This window comes from Cloeon dipterum, chromosome X (assembly GCF_949628265.1).
Source record: "Cloeon dipterum chromosome X, ieCloDipt1.1, whole genome shotgun sequence".
Lineage (NCBI taxonomy): Eukaryota > Metazoa > Arthropoda > Insecta > Ephemeroptera > Baetidae > Cloeon > Cloeon dipterum.
In genome coordinates this window covers 25,448,551-25,470,522 of record NC_088790.1, presented here as the reverse complement: position 1 = coordinate 25,470,522, position 21,972 = coordinate 25,448,551, and the positions used below count along the sequence as shown (strand labels likewise).

Below are 21,972 nucleotides of genomic sequence, written 5' to 3'. Positions count from 1 at the left end.
TTCCACGGCCTTTTGGATTTGTGACTCATGCATATCCCTTTACGGGGTTTTGACCTCAATATTATCATTTTTTGGTGCGTTGAATATGGAAGAGGACGTCTTTTACATGTTTGCAAATTTGATCTGGCTTTTATTGACCAACGCATTTGTTTTCTGCCTGGTTTCTTCCTATGGATCAGTTTCTCATGAAGTAAAAATTTAACCGATATCAATATTTTCTCTAAATAAGCTTTTTTTCAGTGCCAGAAGACAAAGTCTGTTATTTTAAGTCTGGAGATGAAAAGTGCAGCTCCAATTGAGGAGGTATTTTCCGAGGAACGCTGATTTTTGAATTAATTAGTTTTAGGCGCTTTTGTTCAGTCAAGAGCTAATGCACAGTGCAGACGCAGACGATTCGAAATTTATGATTGCGGGGGTTTTTGCAATCAGCAGAGTTAGCCTTTTCACGGTTTGAATATGATGAATTGAAAATAAAAAATTAAATTAATTAATTTTTTATAAACTTTCAGGCTTGGTCTTTTATTGTTGCTTACAGCTCAATAATTGTGCAACTTCACGTTTTAGTCAGTGAATTAACTCATAAGGACGATAAGGAATAAAACTTCACTGGAAAAAATTAAATTGAATAACAGCTAATAAATTTGTAAAACAAAGCTCTGCGTAGCAATATTATATTATTATTTAAACCTTTTCTTGAATTTATCAATTGTTATTCATTTGATTGTGTGCCAAAAAGTTTTATTTGCCAAACATTTTAAACCCAAAAGAGTTCCTTCAGAATTTTGTTGAGTAAACAATAATATAGAACGTTGCATGTTGGAATTAAATTGCAATTGGGTCAATCTGTTATTACGTATATTATTATTGTTTTCCAAAATACTTGATCTTGCACACAGCACTACATAATTTTATTGCATTTGAAACGTAGAATTTCTCAATCATGCCACTGTCACAAATGTTCGTGAGCAGAGGGGGCCAGATTCATGCGACGCTCAAAAAGAAGCAAGTTTTTGTCAATATTGTGACATAATTTGCATTACTTGTACTAATTGTGTCTTTTGGATCGTAAAAACAAACTCTTGACACTCGTGCGGGAATCCAAAGAGAGCTTTTTGCTTCCCACATTCAGACGCCATCTTGGATCTGCGCAGTGTGAACCAATTTTATCGAACATCCGGACCCCACTGTTCGTGAGCTACTTGGGAGCAATCAAGTATGAGCACGGCTCGTCAGCACGAAAGCTATCAAGAGGAATGTTGTGGAGCGTGATTGTAATTTTGTTAATTCCTCACATTATCTGTGAAGATGATGAAAATGGTAAGATTTTCAAATTAGAACATAATGGTATAAATTCGAGAACAAATATATAGGAGGCAGACGTGCACAGAAGAACGAATTGTTAGAAAATAATGGGTATTTCTCCGTCAAAGTGATTGAAGACGAAGATTTGATTAACTCTTTATGGGTCAACATGGACTCGGTAGAAAAACTTCCCTTCAGCAAAGCGTCACGTAACCCCTACCTCGAATTCTTTCGGCCAAAAGACTCTGTCCAACAATGGCATCGATCACAAGTAAATGATGTATAAAACAAAATTCCCAGTTTACTATTTAGGTGTAAGCATAAAATAACCAATGCCTCTGATTGTGTAGGCATTCTTAGGAGTGTATTTTGTAACCTTTGCTCGGCACATCCAGTGGACTATGAACTAACATGGGGCCCGAGTGGCCGCAGAGGAGCTTAAGCTCCTATCATGGCCATCTTTTCGCCTCCTGGCACAGAGGCGTCTTTTATTGAAACGGCTTAAGCCGCTGGAAAGGTGCGAAAATCAGCAAGTGAGATATATGATCATTTTTAAGTCTTAAAAGTAATCACCTTTTGCGGCTATAAGTTATTTATAAAGCTACTCGAAATGCTTCAATAGCTTTCAGTGGGGTAGTTGTGACGTATACCACTAGTTTTCGCACTTTTCTTGTGGCCTTAGGGACAAATAAATGTCTGGCTAGTAAATAAAAAGATCTATCAGTTGCTGAGGGAAGGTAAAAAGATGGCAATGCATCGAGCCCTGTGGTTAACAGAAGTTAAAAAATAAATTTTATGTTGCAGAGTGTCAAGCTACCTTTTAACTTTTCGTTTTATGGATACATTGCGAATGAAGTGTCGGTGAGTGAAGACGGACACATTTGCGTGGAGAAGCGAAAGCCCTGCATTAATTACGTAGCACCTTTACTAAAAAAATTGTTCTTCAGTGAAAATAGCTACCTCAAATGCGTAAGCAACGGTATTTTTTTGGGTGTGTCTAAAATACACAAAATTAGCTAAGATTTTGCTTTCAGAAACAACTTTCTTCGTCCAATGGGGAAATGTAAATTTGTCTCCTTCGTCATTTTACGGATATGGACGGAATATAAGCCTCCAGGTGACTTTGCACAAGAATGGATCAATCGTGTTCGTTTACAAGCAGATTTTGTCCATGAGGACTCATAAAGATTTGCCGCCTAATTTTTCAGAATTGAAAATCGGCATCGCCAACTCTTTTCGGACCAGTAATGATTTCTATACGCCTATAAATCAATGCAGAATTTGCAAGTTTTTTTATTACAGGTCCCGATAGGCGTTATCCATACGGCGAAATTGAGATCGGTGATTTTTTTATAAGGGGTAATAGATCTGCAAACACTGCTGCAATCGAGCTAAAACCGCTCCCTACATGCAACTCGTTCACAGACTGCGCTACTTGCACGACAGGCCAGGCGAGTTCACTTTAAATTTCTAAATAAGCAAAGTAATATTATGGATCTATCGAATTTTAATTGTTATTAATGTTTTTCTTTATAGTGTGTTTGGTGTCCAAAGATCAATCGGTGCTCCAACAGCGGTTTCGACCGTGGCTTTCTGGAGTGGGAAAAAAGTGGCTGCAGCATGATCAATGATCCAAATCTTCGGGAATGTCCATCCAACAATTAAATTGTCTTGGACATATTAAATGTCGCAATGTTATTATGTGATAACGTTTCAATGTAATTGTAATCTTTTTACATTGGCGATGTTAAATATTAAACTTGTTTACAAAACGGAATTTTCATGTTAGAAATATTTTTAACTCTGATAACTAATTTATTGTCCCTCGCTCATCACACAAACAACCGACACTCTATGTTTCGCAATGATTTTCAAGTTTTTCCTTTCCCACGGTAAGCCAGAAACAGGGGGTGGTCACTCTTATGGCCCGAACGCGTCCCTGCTAAGATAGTGACCACCCCGCTGGCCTGGCCAGAGACGGCGAAATAGGCGAGGCACCTTGTAATGTGTCCCTTCCTCGCCTGTGACGTCAGCCATGGAGCCAATGAGCTAAACGTGTCAAATCCTTTGTTATTGGTCGGATGGGTGTTGGAACTTCCATGAATTTGGTAGCATTCAAAATCTATAGCTTTTGGTTTAGGGGTGTTTACCCTCCACCCCTAATTTGCTATACTCCCTCAAAAAAAGTGAAGCATCTTTTAGGGGTGGAGGGAAAACAGGAAAACACCCTTTCAGCTGCTCAGGGCAGGTCGAGACGAGTCTAATGGTGGGTGGTTTTTGCAGTTCTAATTGTTGGAACTCGAGATTTAGAGATGCAAAAATTACGACATTTGAAAAATTCCTATTTTCACTGCGCGCAGTCACTTATGTTGAGAAAATTTAAGGCCAAATTAATTTTTTGAGCACACCACTGGAAAGCTTGTTTATTTTTTAAGGTAATCATATGCATAAAATGTGGGGTTACAAATCAAATTCCTCCGTATAACACGAAAATAACAAACTTTGACTAATATTTCTCATATGAAAATAAGAAAATCTATAATGGTGCGTTGACATGTCTTTCTGACCCCTTTAAAGTAATGTTTATTTCACACGCTTTTGAACTTTAGAGTTTGCGTCCCTACAAAACCACATCCTTAGTTTATAAAGTTAGAAAAACATTGAAATTTAATAATCTTCGCACAAAACATGTGCATAATTGCCAGAGCTCAGATCAAATGACGATATTTTCTTTAAATTGTAATTCATAATAAAACCCGGAATCGAGGGATCTAGAGTAGAAGTGTCGAAAGCGAGGTCATTCAAAGGAGAATTTGAGAAACACCACCGCGGCTGTCCGTCACGCCAAGCAACGGGAATCCAGAAGTTGCAGATCTTGTGCGACGATCCATATACTATACCACAACATATTCACAGTTCGCTCATATCAGAATTAGAGAATGGTATACCTGAGCTGTTAAAAACGCACTCTATCTTCTGCAGTGTGTCCAGAGTGGCCAGCCGGAGGCCGAACTTGCAGCACAGACTGTTTCCGGCGTTGTAGTTGTACTAAATATTAGCCAGCCCGTCATTTAGTCAAGTGCGTGATACATAATCGATTTTATACATTGTAGATCGTAAATAACAGGTATTTTTTGCCGCAAACGCAATCAATAGTGAAGTTTGTCGCGGACGATACTGGGATATCAAACTCCTGACCTGAAATATAAAAATTCGCTTTTAAAATAGTATTTAAATAATATTTAAACATAAATTATGAAATATTTATACGCCAATGAAGGCAGAGGCATATGAATGTTGTTATGAATTATATAGCTATTGCTCCTTATTTATGTACAATACGGAATAAACTACATATAATTCCAATTAAAAAAAATAGTGAAATTATAAATACTACCAGAAATTAAAATTGTTAATGTTTAAAATGGGCTCTCACTTGTTGTCGTTTCGTCGTACTTCGCTCTTAAGAACGACTGCAATAGTAGAAGTTAATTATTAATTGCTTTCATATGGAACACTTTAAAATAAAGATATCTCACGTCTACAAAGCAAGGATAATCTTGGACACAAAAAGTAGGCTGCGGGCGCAGCGGAGCAATGTTCTGAAAGAAATATCAAAGGATGAATAATCTGTCTAATAATTAATAAAGGACTCGAGTGACCTGGGATGACTCCGATTGAGAAATAGACCTCTCCATTTCATTAACTACGCTCATGAGTACGTCGGGCGCCTTTTCATTTGTACACTTGATCATTTGCGCCGCCTTGTCGCACTCATCCATTCCACCTGTTTTAGTTAAAGAATTAAATCTAAAATTAAAGCTACAAAAGCTAACCAGAGGAATTAGAGCACTCGTCTACTATCATCAAGTTTTTCTTGAGATCCTCCAAATTACCAACTGCCAACTTTTCCAAAATGGCCAGAACTTCACTTTCAATAAACTTTCCGTCGATCATCTATACAATTTACTTTCAAGATCGGGATGGCCCAAAAGAATAAAACAAATTATACCAAACCGCTATTTTCGCCAATGCACTTGATGAAGCACTTAACAAAAAATTAGTTAGCACAAAATTCGGGTTTCGTCACTATTTTCAAGCTTTTAAATAATATATAGCATACTTTCATCCTCAAATCATAGTTTGTGTTGTTCAGCATATTATCAATTTCACCTCGAATAGGATGAAATTAAATTTAGAAGTAAAATAAAATTAATTTACACACTCATGCTGACATTGTATATAGCAGCACACTCGTCTCTCACAGATTTGCCTGCTGAGTCGGAATTGGACGTGTCCCGGGACTGTATAAACGCAGCTCGCGTCTCAAATCCAGTTGTTTAAAGATTTTGTGCTCAAACCTCGCAGATGTATCGGAGCTTTACATCGCCGTTAAAATCAGCCATCAATGCACTTGACCCATTGATGAACACAACCAAGTGATTCTCCGCTCCGCCTGCGTTGTTCGGCTGTCCCGGCTGCCAATTGTTGGTATCTTTCCGAAGCAAACGTTTCACAGCGCAGAAGCCGAAAGTTGACTCGCAACCGCTGTCTGTGCCCGAAGTCCAAAAGTTGCCCGGATTTGCATATCTTTCTGTGGTAATAAACAATTTATAGTTAGTAATCTGCTAAAAATATCATCAATTTATCGCTTCAGGTAGGCACATATTTATAAAGTTCTATTTAGCTAAATTCACTGCCCGATTGGCCTTCGTGCGCAATCGGCAAAGCCCCAGTTGCCGTGGCCAAAATGGGCAGCAGGGGCCAGCCCCAAAATTTAAAGGGCTGCCAAAATCATTCATGGTTTTTTAGCGGTCAGCATTGGACGTTTTATTACTTTATTTTCTTAAACCTTTTATTCCAGCAATAACTGCGTCAAATTTGTAATCAAACTGGAGGCTGAGTAGATTCATTCCTAAATCGCAGCAGGCTTTCATCGCCCCTAGGAACTGAACGAGATATTTTTTTAAAAAAAATTAGTCAGCGGATAATTCTAATTTATAGAGACTGTTTGCGACTGGTTCGAGTAGCTATAAAAGTAAAAACGGCTGTTTTTCTTGTACCAGGAGCCGAACATATCTGGATCTGTAAGAGTTTTGGAGCGAGAATATAGCCGCTAAAAATTAATTATTACGCCTTTTTTACTTGTCAAATAGTAGGAAGTCTTGCCCTCTTTGGTCGAATTTGTATAAAGTGACATCTGTTTTTGGGATCAAAATTCAGCTATCATTTGAAATATTCAATTATTTGTAATTACATTTCTTTTGCACGTGATATTGGGACAAACTGGTGACGAGCATGGTGGCGGAGGCGTTGTCGGACCCTGCAAATTTAACAAATTATAAAGTATTCCATTGCGAATTTAATTGTAAAAAGGCAAATATTGACAGATTTGATACGGATCGTCTGTATTCATATCATAACAACATAATTTAAATAATATTTACTTGGCAGGAAAAAACATTGATGTTGGTGCATTTTTTGTCGGTTAAATAAACAGTAGTATTTTCTTTTTTGATGTTCAAGTGAACACAGTTTTCCGATCCGCTCAGATTATCGGGCTGGCCTGGCGCCCAAAGATCCACAGAACCGGTCATCTCAGAAGATCCATTTTTGGTGCACCACGAAAATTTACTGCCTTGTGTCCTTAGGCCAGAGGTCCAGTAGTTTGACCCGTACTTCCAATTGATTGCTTTTAATAAAATTAAATTAAAATCCGCCTTTTAAATAAATTTGGGGGTCTCTGCAAACCCAATTCCTTGAAGCACTGATATTTGGCGTCGTTTCCTATTTCAATCGGCTGCATTCCAATTGAAGCGCATTTGATGTTGTTTTCCCTCCACGTCACCTGCACGCATTAAATTTCCATATATATTATTAAAAATATAGGAGCGCAGGCTCACCAAAGATTTGCCGAACACAAAAAGTTGATTGCATGAGGTGACCCAAAAACCGAATTTGTCCGGATCTACAGAATACGATTTTTCGTAAATATTAAAATAAAATTCAAGAAATTAAACCTTTCAATCGTCCATTGGTTTCAAAAAGTCCCTTCTGAAAGGACTCAGAATAGGGTAAGCAATAAAAGGAAATAATTGTATATATTTTACATCTAGTGAGAATGAAGATTCGCATTTTTCTACGATGAGATCCTATTTTGCGTTTAAATTGATATTTAAAAAATAAATTATTAGATTGTACTGTTGAAGTTGTGGTTAAAGGTGGAGTTGTTGTTGAGGTTGTTGCTCTTGTTGTCGTAGTTGAAGACGATATTTTTGTCGTAATCAATGTTGTTGAGGTTGTTGAGATTGCCGTTAATTTGGTAGACCAGGTTGATGATGTTGTAAATATTTCTGTCAGAACTGGAGTTGTCAGCGTTGTTCTCTGATCTGTTGATGATGATGTTGTGATTGTAGTTGGGTCCATTGTTGCTGGTCTTGAGGTTGAATCCATTGTTGAGAAACGTGTCGGTTCAGTTGAATGGGCGAAGTTTGGTGATGTAGCAATATCACTACTGGTTGAAGACACTAATTTCTCTCTGCTTTGGGATTCCAGCTCATTTGAACTGTTTTTAAATGCCGAGCTGAATAAAAGGATTGAAATAAGCGTTAAAATCTCGTTGCATGTTCACGTTACATCATAATTATAAAGATATATTCATGCAATTTTTAAGAACAACAATTAAAATAATGTGATATATTTCCCCTTTTGACAATTTACTAACTTGACCTCTCGTCCTTCTCTCAAATTTATTTGAAACATATTGGTGATCTTACAATGCTGTAGTTGCATCTGTATCAGAATAAGTTGCTGATTGCAGCTCTTCAATAATTTTGCTGCTGATGGTAATATTTGTTTGATGTGTTGAGCTCTGATATTAAAAAAAATTAGGAATAAAGTTAGTTCATCCTTTCGACATATTTTACTCTTTCATATTTGGGTGTGAATGCGGAATTTTTAAGCAACGATGTTTCAAGCAACAAGGTTACGTTTTGCTTTAATCTTGCTCCTGGTTTGGTGCACGATTTTTTTCCACAGCATTTTAATATTATCCCTCTGCGGGCGCTCTTACTTTCTATATTTCAAGGTAGATATAGTTTTAAAAATTTCAATACATATATTTCAGAGTAAAAATTGCACATAGTCATCACATCTGTATTATTCAGCAGATTTTTTTCCATTCAATATATCAAACTTAAGAAATTACCTCTAAGGCCAGAGTTTTTGTTTGTCGCTTTTGGAGACTTTGCTGCACTGTTCAGGTCGACAAACTACGAAAATTCAAAACAATTTGTATCACTATGGCGATAAAAATATCCTCTTGATTTTGAGGGACGATTATTATTAATATATCCAAGCCAGAAATTATTCAAGAGTCATTTTGGTTTCAATTTCCGAATATTAGAAAAGGCAATTTTCAAAAGCGAAAAGAACAAAGCATTTTACGAAAATCAGATGCAGGTTAATCTATAAATAAGTTAAAGCAATGGTAAGCTCATCCAGTGGTATATATACATTTCCGGGTTTCAATGAACTATCATCCAAATCAGAACGATGTATTTAGCCATTTTATCTTTAATAATATATTTACATGCAAAGACATGACTAGATAGAGCTATATAATTATTTTTAACAATCGCCATGAACAATTTTATGAGAAAAACACATTAAAATTGAATATTACCAGGATGTTTAGAAAGAAGAAGATCGTCAATATCTGCATATTCAGAAGAGTTTTGGTTGGCAAATGATAAGGTTTTAAACGATTGTTGTAAAGCAACTAACGCTGGAATTCCAGCTGCTATATAGTTGTTTCCCTTTTCACATCATTAAAATCGAAAAATCGGAATATTAAAATCTATAGGAATGCAGCTGGTGTTGTTAGTCATGTTTTCATCATTAAGTTTTGTCTTTTGCGCATCACACAAACAACCCGCGCTCTATTTTTCGGAATGAACTTATTAGTTTTTCCAGGAAATATTCGATGCCACGTTTGATTTTGCAGGTGTTTTCATGTATTCGACCATAAAAGCTGGTCGACAGCTACGAAAAGAACAAATCATCAGTTTTCAAGACTGTTAATTGCGATTTTTGTAGGCATGCAGTTTGGCTTTTTATCACATTCCATACAAGGTTATTAAAACTGCACTGATGATGAGAGCACCTTTATGCCCAATTTAAATGATACACTTTGGTTTGCTAAGTGGATAAAATATTTATTGGTGAACATCAGAAATTTCTAACCACCCCGCATCTCAAATCCAGTCGTTTAAAGATTTTTTCGTCTAAACCTCGCAGCCGTTAAAATCAGCCAAGTGGTTTTATTTTTGTTAAAATTCAGCCACTCATCCGATCATCGACCACGACCCCTCATCAGACAGGTGTTGGAATCTGAACTTTTTCAGGGTATCCTGACCTGACAAACAACGAAAATTAAATATAAATTGTGTCCCTATAATATGGCGATAAATTTATTTAGATTTTTAGAGACGATATTTTGCATTAATATATCCAAGATAAAAAATAATTCAAAAGCCATATTGATATCAAGTTCCGAATATTAGAAGGCTCCTTTTAGCAGGAAGTCTTTTTCGAAAATCCGATCTAAGACCATAACCAACTCATCTGGCGGTTTATACATTTCTAGGTTTCAATGATTTATCATCAAAATCAATACTAGATCAAGCTATTTATTCTTTAATTATATATCTAAACACAAAGACATGACTAGAGCAGTTGTTTTGATTATTTTGTAACAATCAGCATGCACAATTTTATGAGATAAACACATTAGAAATTGAATATTACCAGGATGTTTAGAAAGAAGATCTTCAATATCTGCATATTCAGAGGTGTGTTGTTAGGCAAATGATCAAAGTTTTTAAACGATTGTTGTAAAACAACTAACGCTGGAAGTCCAGCGGCTTGTTATTTCCTTTTTCACATCATTAAAATCGAAATATTTGAAAAAAAAAATACAAAATCGAGGAATGCAGCTGGTGTTTTTAGTCATGTTTCCATCATTAAATTTTGTCCCTTGCGCGTCACTAAAAAAACCGGTACTCTATTTTTTGGAATGACTTTTTAGTTTTTCCAGGAAATATTCGATGCCACGTTTGCTTTCATAGGTGTTTGCCTGTTCTACCAACAGCTGGGCGACAGCTTCGGCTTCATCTGCGCGTCCTAACTTGGCCAAACACCAGGCTTCACTTTCCTGAACACACTTGGCCATAAACAAATTGCCTTGGTACGCGTGCCTCAATTCTTGGTACGCGAGCAAGGCAGCGCTGTACTCGCCCTTAAAATACAGGTAGTCGGCGTACTGCTTGTACAATTTCGGATCCTCTTTGAACTTTGCGTCGCCATCACAGTCTTTAGGAGAGAAATAGAGAGGTGTGAATTGCGGGGCTGCCTTTTCAACTTGCTGCTTGTCGCATTCGAAAAGCTCGTTCCCAAAATTGAAAAAATCCTCCATGGTTCGTAATCAGGGCTTGGTTGCTGTTCCCACGACGTACGGCTGCAGACGGCCTACTAACGAGTTTCTCGGCTTTTTCCTCTTCACGCTCAAGTTTTGGAAGCCAGCCTTCTCAATGGCTTCAACGATATCCTTGTTCGATCTGCAGCCAAAAAATAGAGTTGCCGATATCCTGGAAAAAAATGGACAATCGACTGGTTTTAATTTGATCACCACGCTAGAAAATACATCTATGAAGACTGAAAAATTGAAAAATAAAAACGAACTTCATCCTCATCGATTAAAAATAACATTTGACCGAACCCAGCGTTCCCTATATATATCGACGTATGGCAACGCGGAACAGTGTGTCAAGCAGTCGAAATTGAAATCCGGCCTTTAGGCAAATTTAAAAAAATCTTCACTTCAGCGGGCCTAAAAGACGCAGAATTTTGCGGCGAGCGGCGAGTCTAACAAACTTTTTTTACTGTACGACCAATAGGAGCCGAGTTATTAAGTTTTAAATTTGAAATACACAAAATATGACATTTCAAATTTTGGTTTTCGGGGCCCTGTCGGGGCCTTATGGGCCGGACGGCACCAATGTTGGTACCAATCGATGCACCTCGATGAGGCGCGTCCGCCCGTGTGTGATATTTCAAAATCGGACAACTTTTCGAATTTTCATGTTTTTTTTTTGCTAAATTTCCAAGAGAGTCAAAATTTTTGATACTACCCCCGGTCCAGGGCAAAAAATTGCTCTTCAATCAAAGCGTAATTTATCTGGGATCATTTTAACAACAAATAAGAGCCGGTCCAAACAAAATCCTAGGAAGAGATGGATTTTTAACTTTGAAAAACGCGATTTTTGCACTTTCTATGTAAGTTTAACATAGGAAATCGAATATTTGCGAAGTTGTCTGAACGCAGCAAGATTGAAGGGTATTACCAACCACATCGCACGCGCAGGACCTCTGCCGGTCTTGAAACCAATTTTCAGATTTTTCGCGCCCATAGAAAAATTAAAACTAATTTTTTTCTTTTTTCTCTCTGCTTCACGTGTGTGGGCGAAAGTTATTTTTGTTCAAAATTTGGCCACTCGTCCTATTATCGGCCACGACACATCATCGGAGAGGTCTCAGACGAGGCGTTGACCTGCGGTACCCTAACGACTTTTCTCAGGGTACTCCGCGACCTGAGACAGCTCCTAGGCCGGTTTTTAATACTTTCGAGCACATTTAGCGATACTTCGCAACGATTTTTCATCCTTGTCTGTCACTAATCTTCCTTAGGTCGCGCATGTTTTTTTGCGGTTTTGCCGGCGTTGTTGACAGTTGCCCAAAGGGCCCAAGGGGTGCAAACCACTTGCTCTATATTTAATTTAAAAATGACTAAACAGTCAACTTGTTTGTCTTTTACCTGTTGAGAGACAAGAAGTTCTGGACGAGTCTCCACAAGCTCACATCAGACAAAACGTGTTCCTCGAAAACCAATTTACCGTTCTGAGTTAAAAAAATTAGTCATCTTCCTCATTAAATTGTACCAATAATTATTCTCACGTGTTTTAGAACCCGGAAGATCTCCTTCAGTGCCTTGGACTCGTTTAAGGAACACAAGGTGCGAGAGCTGACGACCACATCCACGCTGCAACTCGGCACCTGCGAGATTTTTTCTGCCGAGCCGCAAATGAACTGCTTCAACGATAAGTGAGAGTATTTCTCTAGGTTTTTCCTGAGGTATTGCTCGCAGTAGGGGTTGATGTCCAGCATCAGCAGCTCGCTGTTGGCTGGAAACGCAGCGAGATTGGCACCTGAAACAAATTAGAGGGTTAAAAATGCAATATTAGGCAGATGATTTTATTTTTACCTCCAGCGCATCCAATTTCCAAAATTAATAAATCACTGTCAGCTCTCCTGACGAGCTCGCAAAAGATTCTAGACAGCTCAGGGTTGAAATGAGCCTTGCTTCTCGACTTTCTAGCAACTTCCCACGCGCAGAATCTATTAAACCATCAAATAATGTAACTTTCTAAGCTTTATATTAAATTCATACCGTAGCCAAGAGTTGGGAGCGATTTGTTTCACAAGCGCCACGGTGCAGAAGAGAGCGATGAGAGACCCAAAGGTCGGAAGCAAAACCAAAAATACGAAACCAGACGCGCTCGTAAAATCACCTAAGGTCATAGAAAAGATTCTTTGACGTCCTTCCCGCCTTTCAAAATGCAAGAAAACACATTTCGAAGCCGAATTCACGCAATAAACGCGTAAACCGCACAGCTCTTGTTTTGTTTACATTCACATGATCATCTGGCGGATGGAGGAGTGGGAGTAGGGATAGAAAGTGGCCACGCCCACCAGCCAGGCAGCGCGGGCTCGCATCATGGTCCAGAACTACTCACTCTCTTTCATTATTTTGTTATGAGAAGGGTTTGCTGATGAGTTTAGCACACAAAACAATAATTGTGCTCGGCTATCAACGTGTAAATAAGTTTTACCAGCGGATTGGAAAAATGTCCTTTTAAAAGAGATTAAAATGATTGCTACTGTGTGATCTTTAAATGATTTTGGGAATTTATTGAGTTAAAATATATATTACAACAAAACGACCTTCTTTTTGTAGTTCTGAAAGCCTAGGTGCTGATATTTACATTTAAAAATTTGAAATGAGAATGATAATTTAGTTTTTATTAAACCCAAAACTCTATATAGGAATTTATTTTAAGAGCTATGAGTACGTCTCATATAATTTATATTCGATACATTCATTATTTTGTAGGTGCTTTAAAATCTGCTTTATGATTGAATAGAAATAATTAAAGGGAAAAACATTTTTCAAACGTTCATCAGCTGATTTTTATTTTTGTTTGAAAGCCCCACAAGAAGTTTGAAAATCTATATTCAATCAACACAATAAGGAGCTACAGTGGTCAAGATTTGAGAAGTTGGAAAATTAATATTCGATTCAGTTTTTACGGATGTGTTGTTTGCTGCGCGCTTGTTGAAATTGCAGTTAGTTGAATGCAAGAAGTGCTGTTGGCGACTCCATTCCGCTAGGGTACTCAACAATGCTAAAATTTGCATCAAATCCGACGGTCGACGTTGAGGAAGTCGTGGTGTCTTTGAGCGCCATGGCAAACGGGAGTGATAATTTTCCGAAGACCAGCATAGGCTTCTGGAATATTGCTTTTACTGACGTTTTCGAAGTTGTTGTGGGCCTTGCGGTACTGCTTGTGGTTCTCTGGGTTGTTGTGGTTGTTAGTGTTGAGGTTGTCAAAGGTTGAACAGTAGTTGGTGAAGTCGAAGTAGTTAATGTCATGGTTGGTGTTGTTGTCGTCGTGGTTGTTGTGGTTGGTGTTGTGGTTGTTGTCGTGGTTGGTGTTGTTGTCGTCGTGGATGTTGTGGTTGGTGTTGTTGTTGTCGTGGTTGGTGTTGTTGTCGTCGTGGTTGTTGTTGTCGTGGTTGGTGTTGTTGTCGTCGTGGTTGGTGTTGTTGTCGTCGTGGTTGTTGTTGTCGTGGTTGGTGTTGTGGTTGTTGTGGTTGGTGTTGTCGTGGTTGGTGTTGTGGTTGTTGTGGTTGGTGTTGTGGTTGTTGTCATGGTTGGTGTTGTTGTCGTCGTGGTTGTTGTTGGTGTTGTGGTTGTTGTTCTGGTTGGTGTTGTTGTCGTCGTGGTTGTTGTTGTCGTGGTTGGTGTTGTGGTTGTTGTGGTTGGTGTTGTGGTTGTTGTCATGGTTGGTGTTGTTGTCGTCGTGGTTGTTGTTGGTGTTGTGGTTGTTGTTCTGGTTGGTGTTGTTGTCGTCGTGGGTGATGTGGTTGTTGTGGGTATTGTTGTGGTTGTCGCAGTTGGACGTGTTGTGGTTGTCAAAGATTGAACAGTAGCTGTTGGTGAAATCGACGTAGTTGATGTCGTGGTTGTTAGAATAGTTGTCGTGGTTGAAATTGTAGGGGATGGATTGGTTTCTGTATTCGAAGGGATTGGAGTTGTTGTTAAAGTTGACGTTAAAAGTGCATGAAACTGGTCTGCAGCATCAAAAAATGTTGCAGAGATTGACAAAGGTGTGATATCCTGTGGGGCAACTTTCAGCGGTTCTTCTTCTCTGAAATTAAGGGTTGACGCTGACTGTCCAACCTCAGACTGAGGAGTAAATTGGGAATTGTAATCTTCAGTATCGGAAAATGTCGGTTCTTTATTGAAAAGTGTTTGCTGAATAGTCAGGATTGGGCCAACTTCCTCTCCACTGGGGGTGCTGGGAATCGTGCTAGTGGACTCGGAGGGGGTTGTTGTTTGTGCTAAGGTTGTCTTTAATGTACCTTGATTGAGATATTTGAGGTCATTCAATAGCTTGGACACGTCTATTGTCGTCGTTTTAGTGGTTTGCTTGATTGTAATCGGCTTGGCTGAGCTTTTAAAATTGGTTTTATCATTTACATAGATTTTCGCGCTTGTGGTTTTGTCCACTGCCACATTTTTCTTGGATGCAGTTGTGTTTAGCTGAACTCGTTTCTGGGTCAGGGTAGTGGCAGCTCTTTTGGTGGTTTTTAAACCATTATGCTTTGGATTTGCCATTTTCTTGTTTGCAGGTTTTGATTTGGCGGGGGATTTTACCCCTTTCGACTTGACGTTATTTTTTGTTTTTAAGGCTGCAGTCGTCCTCTTAACGGGTTTCTTAGTCATCTTGCCTTCGCCCGATTTGAATTCAATAGCTATCAAAGCTATTAGCAAAATGAGCCAAACCTGCAAAGTACGTGCTATAAAGTATGAGGCTGCGTTTGATGTTGATTTTCATCACCTGTAAGCTGCGCATGTCTCGCTTTCCTCGATGCTACTTTACATCAGTCGAGTGTCGGAAGCAAAACGAGGGCTTATATCTCTCTGTCTGTTGATAGCAGAACGAGAGGAAATTAAATTTTCCATCAGTAAAAAATAGGCTTTATGGTTCCCACGAACGACCTTCGATGAATAATAATTAACATAGAGTACATGGGAAAACGGGCATTCGTTCTCAACTGCAATTGTAGTTTTGCAATCCTGTGAATATGATCTAGACGGAAATTAAATATTTGAAATGGAACTAGAAATTTTACTACAATATTCGCAGAATGCTTTCAAAGAAGAGCTTGCAGGGGTTTATTCATTATTTGATTGCGAATAAATATTAATTTAATTGCAGTGTACGATGATAATCAAAATGAATTTTAGTGCGCAACCAGCAGCCACTCTTTGCGGAAGTTTCGATTGCATACCTACCGATAAACTTTGATTCGTCTTAAAGACCGTCTTTTACGAAATTTCTGAGCAAACCAATCGATTCTTGAGGGTCGTATTAGGTAAAGTGGAGATTTTGTGATATGCGACGTTAACACAAAATCACTCACGTGGAGTAAAAATGTTGAAATATAATAATTATAAATTTTGTACTTAACGTCCTGGCAAACTCCATTTTTCCACCATGTAAGCATTATTAAATCGAGGGCCGGAGAATTGCCTAGACTGCAACCTAATCAGTTTGGATAAATAATATCACTAAAATCTGCAGCGCGGCAGCACAACACGCAAGCTTGACTCCCTGCTCCTCAACAAAACACAAGAGAAAAATAGGACCTGCTCCTAATATTCGGCCATTTAGCAACGCAGAGTGTATAAATATAAAAGGAATAGTTTACTGCTTAAGGATATAAATTTACTTCCTGAATTTTTGTCGTTTCAGCTGGCAAAATTTACGTATTTGTTAGATTTTGAGATACTATTTTCAAACGTTTCTGAGCTCAAAATGATTGCTGTGTGACTTTTAAATAGTTTTGGAAATTGAGTTAAAAAACAATATAAAACGTTCTTTTTGTAGTTCTGGAAGCATAGGTGCCGATAGAATTTTGAAATGAGAAATCATTTAATTTTAATTAAACCCAAAACTCTATATGAATTTATTTTAAGAGTTATGAGTACGTGTCATGTAATTTGTATGCAACATTTTCATTATTTTGTAGGTGCTTTAAACTCTGTTTTATAATTAAAGGGAAAAACATTTTTCGAATGTTCATCAGCTGATTTTTTATTTTTGAAAATCCCACAAGAAATTTGAAAATCTATATTCAATCAACACTACAGCTACAGTGTTCAAGATTTGAGAACTTGAAAAATTCATATTCGATTCAGTTTTTACGGATGTGTTGTTTGCCACACTAGTTAAAATTACAGTTAGTTGTATGCAAGAAGAGCTGTTGGCGACTCTGTTCCATTAGGGAACTCAACAATGCCAATATTTGCATCAAATCCAACGGTCGACGTCGAGGAAGTCGTGGTATCGTTGACCGCCATGGCAATTGGGAGTGCTATTTTTGCGAAGACCAGCATAGGCGCCTGGAATGATGCTTTTACGGTCGTTTTCGGCCTTATGGAACAGATTGTGGTTCTTTGGATTGTTGTTGGTGTTGTGGTTGTCAAAGGTTTAGTAGTAGTTGGTGAAGTTGAAGTAGTTAATGTCGTGGTTGTCGTGGTTTGTGTTGTTGTTGTCGTCGTGGTTGGACGTGTTGTGGTTGTCAAAGGTTGAACAGTAGTTATTGGTGAAGTCAAAGTAGTTGTTGGAATTGATGTCGTGGTTGAAGTGACATGGGATGAATTGGTCTCCGTGGTTGAAGGGATTGGAGTTGTTGTTGAAGTTGTCGTTAAAAGTGCTGTAAACTGGTCTGCAGCATCAAAAAATGTAGCAGAGATTGACAAAGGTGCGATTCCCTGTTCGGCAACTTTCAACGGCACTGACTGTCCAACCTCAGATTTAGGAATCAATTGAGAATAGTAATCTTCAGTATCGGAAAATGTAGGTTCTTTGAAAAGTGTTTGCTGAATAGTCAGGATTGGGCCAACTTCCACTCCACTGGGGGTGCTTGGACTCATGCTGGTGGACTCGGAAGTGGTTGTTGTTTGTGCTGAGGTTGTCTTTGATTCAACTTGATTGAACGATTTGAGGTCATTCAAAAGCTTAGCCACGTCTATTGTCGTCGTTTTAGTGGTTTGCTTGATGGTAATCGGCTTGGCTGAGCTTTTAAAATCGGTTTTCACGCTTGTGGTTTTTTCCACCGCCACATTTTTCTTGGAAGCAGTCGTGTGTAGCTGAACTCGTTTCTGGGTCTGGGTAGTGGCAGCTCTTTTGGTGGTTTTTAAACCATTATGCTTTGGATTTGCCACTTTCTTGTTTGCAGGTTTTTGTTTGGCGGGGGATTTTACCCCTTTCGACTTGGCATTATTTTTGGTTTTTAAGGCTGCAGTCGTCTTTTTAACGGGTTTCTTAGTCATCTTGCCTTCGCCCGATTCGAACTCAATAGCTATCAAAGCTATTAGCAAAATGAGCCAAACCTGCAAAGTACGTGCTAAAGTATGAGGCTGCGTTTGATGTTGATTTTCATCACCTGTAAGCTGCGCATGTCTCGCTTTGCTCGATGCTACTTTACATCAGTCGTGTGTCGGAAGCAAAACGAGAGCTTTTATCTCTCCCACGTCTGTTGATTGTTCAGGAGATAGCAGAACGAGAGGAAATTAAATTTTCCAGCATTGAAAAAAAAGGTTTCCCACGAATGGCCTTCGACGAATAATAATTAACATGGGAAAGCGCGCATTCGTTCTCAATTGCAATTTATTATATACGATTGTAGTTTTGCAATCCTGATCTAGACGGAAATTAAATATTTCACCTGGAACTAGAAATTTTATTTCATTATTCGCAGTACGCTTCCAAAGAGGAGCATGCAGGGTTTGATTGGGATAATATTTTTGTTAAATTGCAGTGAACAAATCAATTGAGTGCGCAGCCAGCAACCCGCGCCACTCTCTGGATGTGACGGTTGCATACTTACCGATGAAATTTGATTCATCTTACAACGCAGTAAATATCATTGCATAATTGCTTGAAACATCCTCATTGTTTTGTCACCAGAAAATATTCAAAAATTGGTTAAAAATAGGAATTTTGTATACTGTTTAATTGTGGATTTCATTTGAGTGCAAATAACTCATTTTTTTAGTAAAGTTAATTCATCCAGATTGATTTTCAAAGGAAGCGACTTTCCTTCTTTTAATGTTAAGCGATTATTTCACCAGAGGTCGAATAATTTTGCACAATTACTCAACTTTTACGTATTCCAATAAACGGTGAACAAGAAAAGTCACTTGACCAGCAGAAGCAGAAGCAGCCTTTTTATATTTCCACGAACTTAAAGCTTAATGGCCGAGAGAGATACAGACTTGTGCACTCTCGGCTTAAAACGCTCTCTCGTCGCCCAAATCTAAATCAAGTCCAATTAAATGTGAAAAACGAGCGCATTGAGAACGGAGACAAAACCTGAATGAGATGAAATCAGGCGCGCGCCGAGCAATAATTCCTGCATCGACTCATCTGATTGAAAAGTAATTAATTAACAAACCGGACGGGTAGGCAGCCGGCGGTGCGAGTGGCGTCGCGCAGGCTGCATATCCGAGAGGCAGTAGTGGAAAACGTTTCTTGGCTTGTGTGCCACTCTCTCTATCTCTCTCCCACTGTGTGTTACACAATGACGCCTGACTCACAGTTATATAGCATTGAAAAGAAAAGTGGTGGTATATTGCATTGAATTAAAGAGGCATGAAACAAATCATTCAATTATATAATACTTCGGCTGAATGGAAATAGAGACGAAAGAAATATTATTTGTTAAAATTGGACGAAAAATATTTCAGCTGGAAAATTTGGCTGAAAAACTCGATTTAAATTATGCAGTGTGGGATCAATAATAACAATTCAGATTTAAAAAGGGTTTTGCCTTATAAATTTCAGTGAAAATTTTTGTAAGTCATTGGATAGATCGCCATGAGAGTGGATTAAATATTCCACAAACGCATGATCAACTCCTTCAAGCCACATTAAAACACAAATCTGGATTTTGATTGAGTTTTTTTGCTGTTTTTACTATATTGCAAATTGAAGAACTAAACTTCATGAGTATTTTCCAGGAAATTTAGCTACCATTTATTATTTAAATTAATTTGATTGAATTTTTTATGTTAACATTCTAACTTTCTTATAATTCCTAACACGAGCAGAAATAATTACATTTCAACAGAAGTTAAAACCAATAATTTTATTTTATATACATAGATCAATTTTGTATGGTATCTCTCTATGGATTGTTACAGACAATTTTAATTTCTTAGAAAGGCAAAATTCCAATTAATCAATTAATTTTAAGAGGATTAAAAGCCTGGAAAATGCTTGTTGCCAATGCATGAATTCATCCCTTAGGATTCAATTGAAGCCAAAATTGACCTAAAAAGTAGCAGTGTAAATTTTCGATAAAAGTGGCTGCAAAGCTTTTCAAATGTCTCCTTACTTGCAATCTGATTTTATTTCAAAACAAAGAGTTTCCCTAAAAGGTTCCATACGCTGTTGGCCATATTCTCGACGAGAGAAATCGAAATCTGCCAAGAAGATGCGGTCAAGCGCTGGAAACTTTGGAGAAAATTAACAAAATTTGAATTTTTACTCTAATTGATTATTGCAAATTGTAGAATGCATTGTTCATTGCATCTGTAGCGGTACAACAACGCGGTCCTGCTTTTTGTTGGAAGCCAACAATAATTTTCAACTGTCACCCTGTAGATCGATAGATTTGAAGCCCAGAAATGTTTTAAATTAAATAAAAGTATATTTTTGGCCCTGAAAACAGATTTTTTATTGCACTGGTGATAAAAAGAGCTATGCGCCATTCAAATTATACAAAGTGCGTATTTCATGGCTTAGGCAGAAAGATAGCGTCCTAAACCTGATAAATAGGTCAGTCCGTTCTGGCATTTTTTCACAAGGTTGATGGACACGAAACCGACTTGCTGCGAACAAGGAAGAAAGAAAATGAGAAATCCCCAATTGTGTGGAATGAAAGTGTCGTTTGGAGAGCCGATTAACTGTTGAAAGAGAGTCGGCAGCGGCATTAGCGGCATTGTGCTTCCTCATTGGCGCGGTGTCGGTGTCGAGTGGAAAGCGCAGAAGGCCACCCACTACGCCGGCAAATTGAAATCACTATCAGAGCCAATTTTCTCCGTGTTACTGCCGGAAAATTAGCCATTTTTACGCGAGCTTTATTACACTACACGCGCGCACAACCTTGCGCGATTTTATCGCCGAAAACGGCGTGTCGGGCCGAACGTACGCGGCCACCGGCGACCGCTGCTTGAAATATTAGCTCTCAGATAAGTCCAATCGCATCCGAGTCGCCACTGCAACGGCCAATTATCGATTTATACGCCCTTCCAAACGAATCTGACGCAAAAATCTGTCCGTGAAAATTGTCTTGGATGGAAAAATAAGAAAATTGTGGTCTTAACAGATGGGGAAACTTTATTAAATCTAAAAATTAGCCAAGCATCGATGACTGAGTGAGAGTTCAAGTAAAAAACACTAAATTGAAAGTTCTGGAAATGTACAGTACACCTCAGCAGTACTCCAACACGGATTCTGAAGGAGAAAAAACGGATGGAATTTTGATTAAGAAGGTTTTCATGCGGCTGAAAAATCGTGGCGATGGGGGTTTTAAATAATAAATCTGTTAGGTAACAAATCAGAACAATAAAAAATGAGTTTTTTCCAAAGCTAGAAATATTCCGGTTAATTTGGGATATTTTCTTCTCCCGACAGAAAATATTTATGGAAGATGACCTTAATTTCGGCATGACCTTAATCTCCGGGGGCCGGATTCACGCAACGCGCAGATATGGCGTCTGGTAGAGTATGGCGGGAAAGTGACAAACGTAAAATTAAATTGGCATGGAAAATTTATAATGAAAATACCGTCAGCACAATGGATATTTTTGTTGTTATTTCTTTACTAACAGCTGATTAGCCCCGGTAATTGGCGAATCGACCATTAGATAGCACATCAGACTAATTGAAATGTAACAAAATATGCGGGAATAAATTTATTAGCTTGGCACGCCTCTTTTTTGACGCTTCTGATTGGCCGCTGGACTGTCTCCTGATTGGCCTCCATTATTTCTTTCACTATCATGACAATATATACGAAACTAATTTTTTAAATAAAAAGAAGTGTTCTTCAAAATTCCATTTCCTTGGCGAGTGTAAAATAATTAAAATATCATTTTTTATCATATGGCAATAAATTCTCGGTTGGAATTTAAATTATCCCTCAAAGACAACTTATGAATGAGCAGATGTGGTGTGAAAAAGAAATAAATCAGGT

General features: G+C 38.2%; 3 protein-coding genes across 3 annotated transcripts; all 3 read right to left on the bottom strand.

Moving 5' to 3' along the window:
- Positions 1–3,708: 3,708 nt before the first annotated feature.
- LOC135946358 (uncharacterized) lies at positions 3,709–10,777 on the bottom strand. Its single transcript, XM_065494567.1, has 21 exons — positions 10,448–10,777; positions 7,504–7,738; positions 7,323–7,454; positions 7,206–7,270; positions 7,054–7,150; positions 6,750–6,994; positions 6,560–6,625; positions 6,448–6,502; positions 6,311–6,387; positions 6,155–6,251; positions 5,664–5,896; positions 5,568–5,606; positions 5,426–5,488; positions 5,315–5,350; positions 5,139–5,259; positions 4,965–5,089; positions 4,842–4,904; positions 4,739–4,775; positions 4,409–4,500; positions 4,251–4,350; positions 3,709–4,196 (listed from the first exon to the last, which is right to left on the bottom strand). Exons 1-21 carry the CDS (start codon positions 10,775–10,777, stop codon positions 3,970–3,972), a joined length of 2,535 nt encoding a protein of 844 aa, XP_065350639.1. The 3' UTR covers positions 3,709–3,969.
- On the bottom strand, positions 9,977–13,067 carry LOC135946649 (thiol S-methyltransferase TMT1B-like). The gene is made up of 5 exons (XM_065494951.1): positions 12,809–13,067; positions 12,623–12,756; positions 12,316–12,566; positions 12,176–12,258; positions 9,977–10,949 (listed from the first exon to the last, which is right to left on the bottom strand). The coding sequence occupies exons 1-5, from the start codon at positions 12,937–12,939 to the stop codon at positions 10,787–10,789; spliced, it is 762 nt and encodes a 253-aa protein (XP_065351023.1). The 5' UTR covers positions 12,940–13,067; the 3' UTR covers positions 9,977–10,786.
- Positions 13,068–16,867: 3,800 nt separating this feature from the next.
- On the bottom strand, positions 16,868–18,259 carry LOC135946964 (integumentary mucin C.1-like). The gene has a single exon (XM_065495468.1). The coding sequence runs from the start codon at positions 18,041–18,043 to the stop codon at positions 16,949–16,951; it is 1,095 nt and encodes a 364-aa protein (XP_065351540.1). The 5' UTR covers positions 18,044–18,259; the 3' UTR covers positions 16,868–16,948.
- Positions 18,260–21,972: the final 3,713 nt, after the last annotated feature.

Excerpts from the sequence above, each read along its gene's own strand:
- LOC135946358 (XM_065494567.1), bottom strand. The coding sequence starts at position 10,777 with ATGGAGGATTTTTTCAATTTTGGGAACGAGCTTTTCGAATGCGACAAG. Across the intron at positions 6,252-6,310 it reads ACTCGAACCAGTCGCAAACA|TTCCTAGGGGCGATGAAAGC; the intron begins GTCTCTATAAAT and ends TATCTCGTTCAG. Across the intron at positions 5,090-5,138 it reads CGAGTGCTCTAATTCCTCTG|GTGGAATGGATGAGTGCGAC; the intron begins GTTAGCTTTTGT and ends TAACTAAAACAG.
- LOC135946649 (XM_065494951.1), bottom strand. The coding sequence starts at position 12,939 with ATGACCTTAGGTGATTTTACGAGCGCGTCTGGTTTCGTATTTTTGGTT. Across the intron at positions 12,757-12,808 it reads GCTCCCAACTCTTGGCTACG|ATTCTGCGCGTGGGAAGTTG; the intron begins GTATGAATTTAA and ends ATGGTTTAATAG. Across the intron at positions 10,950-12,175 it reads AACTTCTTGTCTCTCAACAG|GATATCGGCAACTCTATTTT; the intron begins GTAAAAGACAAA and ends ATTTTTTTCCAG.
- LOC135946964 (XM_065495468.1), bottom strand. The coding sequence starts at position 18,043 with ATGACTAAGAAACCCGTTAAAAAGACGACTGCAGCCTTAAAAACCAAA.